Here is a 4,125-nt window from a genome sequence, read left to right as displayed (position 1 = left end):
GAGAACAATTAACACAGGGAAAGTTTGCCCACAGTACTGGTAGAATCCACCTCACTCAAACTATCAAGGCTTGACAGGGCTCTGATTGAGATAACTCAGTCTGTGGCACTGCCTTTAATTAGGGACTGGAACAGAAGATCCCCAGAAGCTCTTTCCAACCCGCATTTGTTCTGTGACTCAGAACAGTTAGGCCACACAACCCAGTACCATGCTGAGAAGCTTAGACACTACTCCAAGCCTGCTGTAACCTACACATGGGCAGTAAAACACACTTAACAGATAAAGCTGCAGCTTGGAATTAACATGCTGTTAGCGGGAAAAATTATTCAGCTTTTTATAACTTTCAGCTCCAGAGCCAGCTTATTAGGTGGTGCTTTAAACTTGGCAGTGGTTCTGTGGTGTTGAAGACACTTTAGCCATAGTAAAGAGGAGTAAAGCAAAGCCATTCTTGATACAGGCCACAGAAAAACTAACCTGAAGGCCACAGTCAACATGCAAGCAGAAACTTGATGCTACTGTTTAACACCTACATTTTCTAACCCAAGAAGGACCAAGAGTGGGATTGTTGTCATTCCTCCTTGGATCCACTCTTCCAGGGAAACAGTGCCATCATGATCATAGTCAATTTCTTCCATCATTTCATGAAGAATCTACAATTTAATGAAAAATCTCATAAGTTCTAATTTATTATTACTATATTCTAATACAGCAACTTCTTAGGATATGTGCAAATCTCCAATTCTCTCATACAAAATATAAGAAAAATATTACTTGCATGGTAGCTGTAGTCAAATGAGTATGGACAGTTCAGAAAACAAAGTGTCATACTCGTATTTACATTTTATTAACACCTAAATGTCCCAAACCAACTTGTGTCCTTTGTGGACTCACTCTTAAGAAATTTTCAGAGACAAACCAGTTATGTTATAGAAGCTAGTTATAACATTTATTGAACAGTCCATAGATCAAATTTAAGCAGCAAAATACCAGTAAAAGTGCTAATTCACAATGCTAATTCATAGTGGAACATAGGCTTTTCTTACTTCTACCATATTCACCCATGGAAAGCCCTGTGGATATGAAATATCACAAAATTATGATAGCTGTTTCTAGCAACATTAAAAAATTGTGATAACTGGATACTTACCGGGCTTAATTCAGTAATATCCCATTCAAGGTATTCTGCAACATGCATCATTTGAGCAATGATATTTTCCAGCTCCTAGAGATGAATGAAAATATATGATATTTAATGCAAGTTTAAAAGAAAAGTTCTACTGCAATAAACTAATAAGTCAGCCATATTGCATTCAGTGACACTATTTCATCAACATCCCTGATGAAATGCTCTTTTCACTGGAAGCTGTATTCTCAAGTGAATTTGCTTACTAGCAAAACGTTCTGCACAGACTAGAAAGCGTTCAGGGAGGTGAAATACAGTCCCACAATCAAAGTAATTTAAAGTAGTCAGAGATTCTCCCTTCCTAGTTATCCTTCAAGCACCCATGTTTTCATGATCCAATTTCCACTCTGTGATAAGATCATGTAATGATATTTAAATTTCATCACTCTAATCTGAGTGATGGCAAAATCACTCAAAAAACAATTAAAATTATTAAAATTCTTTTTTACAGTAATTGTATAAATCACATATTTCTAATAGAAATAAGGCATAAAGTGGATTCTGTAAACTACTACAGATTTATTTTTTTACCACTATAGTATTGCAATTTCTCTTGATCATGTATCACTAGGGCTCTTCTACACTTAAATATACATAACTTCTGCTTTGTAAACATGCTCAAATGCTTATCTAGGACCATTCTAAATTCTCATTTGTATCCAGGCATCTAACTCAATGTGGTATTGCCAAAAATTATGGTGCTGTATTTACTTTACACCCATATATAATTTTGCTTCCTTATTTCCCTGCAACTTATGGGAATCACCTCCTCTTCCTTACCAATCCATTCTATGCTCTTTTCCTTCCAGTAGATACAAAAGAAGATGGGAAAAAACCCAAAGAAAAAAAAAACACTGCTAATAAAACACTTGTTTCTGTTAGATATCAGAAAAAAAATAGTTACATCTTTTAAAATTATTTCCATATCCCTGACTTCTCTTCAAACATTGGTTGGCCTGCTCCTCAAAATTTTGCCCTTAATATTGTTCCTCCATTCTTCATAATAACATGGAAGTTGTGAAATCTCTCCACATAAATCCACTGTGTGACTCTCACACTTCACCTTTTTAATGAAATCTTTAAAAATGGTGCTTTCATACACATCTCCCAGCAATATACCAGAATTACTGGAATCATAATAATGTGTCCCCTACAGTAGTATAATTAAAAATCAAAAGACTACAGAACAGAACTCCATGACAGCAGTGTCAGCAACTGAAAATTTACACAGTTGTAGAAGCAGCATTTCTCATTGGAAAAGAAAACTCAAGCATTAATTTTCAAATGAATGAATTTTTATTGAATTTGTTTTATACTGCTTCTAATAATTCAGGGTAAATATAAACTTGATTAGAATTAATGTAGTTTTGTATAGTTTTGCCATATTGACATACTCTTACAACGCAATACATAAAAAACACTACCGAACTATCCAGGTATCCATTCCCATCTGTATCATACAAGCGAAACATGACTGAAAAGAAAACAAAGAGAGAAGGAAACACAGTTAGAAAACACAACAAATACATCTCTTTTTCATAAAAAAACCAACTCCAAACCAAAACACAAAACAATTAAGCTTGAGTTTCAAAGAAAGGAAAAATATTAACATTTTTGTTTAATGACCAGATTAGCTACAGACCCTCCAACCAAGCTGCATTATGTAAAAGGTTCACTCAGCAACAACCCTGCCATAGTGCCTCCAACAAGACATATTAGCCAGAGAGTACAACTGTACCTTTTCCACACCATCACTCTAACAGCTAACTTGGTGTGTGAATTTGATTTTGTTTTCCTCTAGACATGATCTGTCTTCCTGAGAACTACCAAAAGGTCCTTCTCTGTGATCTCACCAAACACAGGGTAACACACAATTGGTCACAAACGCTGATAAGCCTGCCTAAGGTACAGTGCTACTCTCTCTTGGCTGCAGCTATCACTATTCAACAGTCATACTGCTTTAGAAACTATTTTCTGACCACCTAAATGAAACACAGGATAAATATTTTAAATATCTAATCATCCAAATCCAGCAATAAAGATTCATCACAAACTGCCAGCATGACTTCTTCCAGGATCACACTTGCTTCATCAGCTTCAAAATGTACTCCCAACATTCTGGGGAACCATATAGACAAAACGATATCTTTTGTCAATACCCAGAAAAGAATATATGCTTTCAAGATTGTATCATGATTTGATCCCAGCCAAAAGAAGAGGTATATGCGCCATTACCAAAATATTTGGAACCAGCAAACCATAAAGCTTTCAAAGGAATATTGTTGGAAGACTAAAAAGGAAATCCAGAAGCCTACAAATACCCCACTCTGTCCCTTCTTTCAGGGACAGTTTGTCAGAGCTCTGAAATCCAAATACCCACCATGCTCTTCAAAAGCACTTTTTTTTTTTAACCCCTACACCCATTTTTTAGGGATGAAGAAGTCCGCCCATGTCGTGGTGGTTCCAGGACAATGTAATGCTTTCATTAACAGCAGAACACAAGTAATCTGTTGTCTAATCAGATGTCTCTGGAAACGTAACATACAACCTATTAAACACTGAGGAATCCCACCACACTGGATACACAGCAGATGCTGCTACAGTCCAGAAAATTGAACAAACAAAGCTTACCATAATTTTCAGGAAAAAAATATAATGAGAAGTAAGAAGAAAATATTAGCAATTAGAGAGCAAAGTTCAGAAAGAATTTGATCATTTTTAGACTTACAGCAAAACTGTTATATGTATTGGTTTGTTTCACTTATATCCACCATCTTGGAAATGAGTTGATCATCTAACTGTGTGGAAAAAAAGGTAAGCCCTATACCTCTCTACCACTTCAGCAATTTTTGCCACTACCTTGCACTGCTCTTCAGAGCTGTAATACAAGATTGATTATATTTACAGCAGTACACTATTTCACACCACAAAGGCCCATGATT

The 4,125-nt window shown here is 35.8% G+C and overlaps 1 protein-coding gene across 4 annotated transcripts in view; it reads right to left on the bottom strand.

Moving 5' to 3' along the window:
* DGKB (diacylglycerol kinase beta) overlaps positions 1-4,125 on the bottom strand; it is a 329,294-nt gene that overhangs the window by 241,501 nt on the left and 83,668 nt on the right. For all 4 annotated transcript variants that reach the window (XM_031066802.1, XM_031066804.1, XM_031066805.1 and 1 more), the window contains 3 exons: positions 2,608-2,657; positions 1,148-1,222; positions 531-650 (listed from right to left, as the gene is read on the bottom strand). In XM_031066802.1, the coding sequence (XP_030922662.1) occupies positions 531-650; positions 1,148-1,222; positions 2,608-2,657 (245 nt within the window). The remainder of the gene's footprint in view (positions 1-530; positions 651-1,147; positions 1,223-2,607; positions 2,658-4,125) is intronic.

This window comes from Geospiza fortis, unplaced genomic scaffold (assembly GCF_000277835.1).
Source record: "Geospiza fortis unplaced genomic scaffold, GeoFor_1.0 scaffold138, whole genome shotgun sequence".
NCBI classification, from domain to species: domain Eukaryota; kingdom Metazoa; phylum Chordata; class Aves; order Passeriformes; family Thraupidae; genus Geospiza; species Geospiza fortis.
Note: the sequence above shows the minus strand (reverse complement) of the source record. Positions and strands in the feature narration are given on the sequence as shown.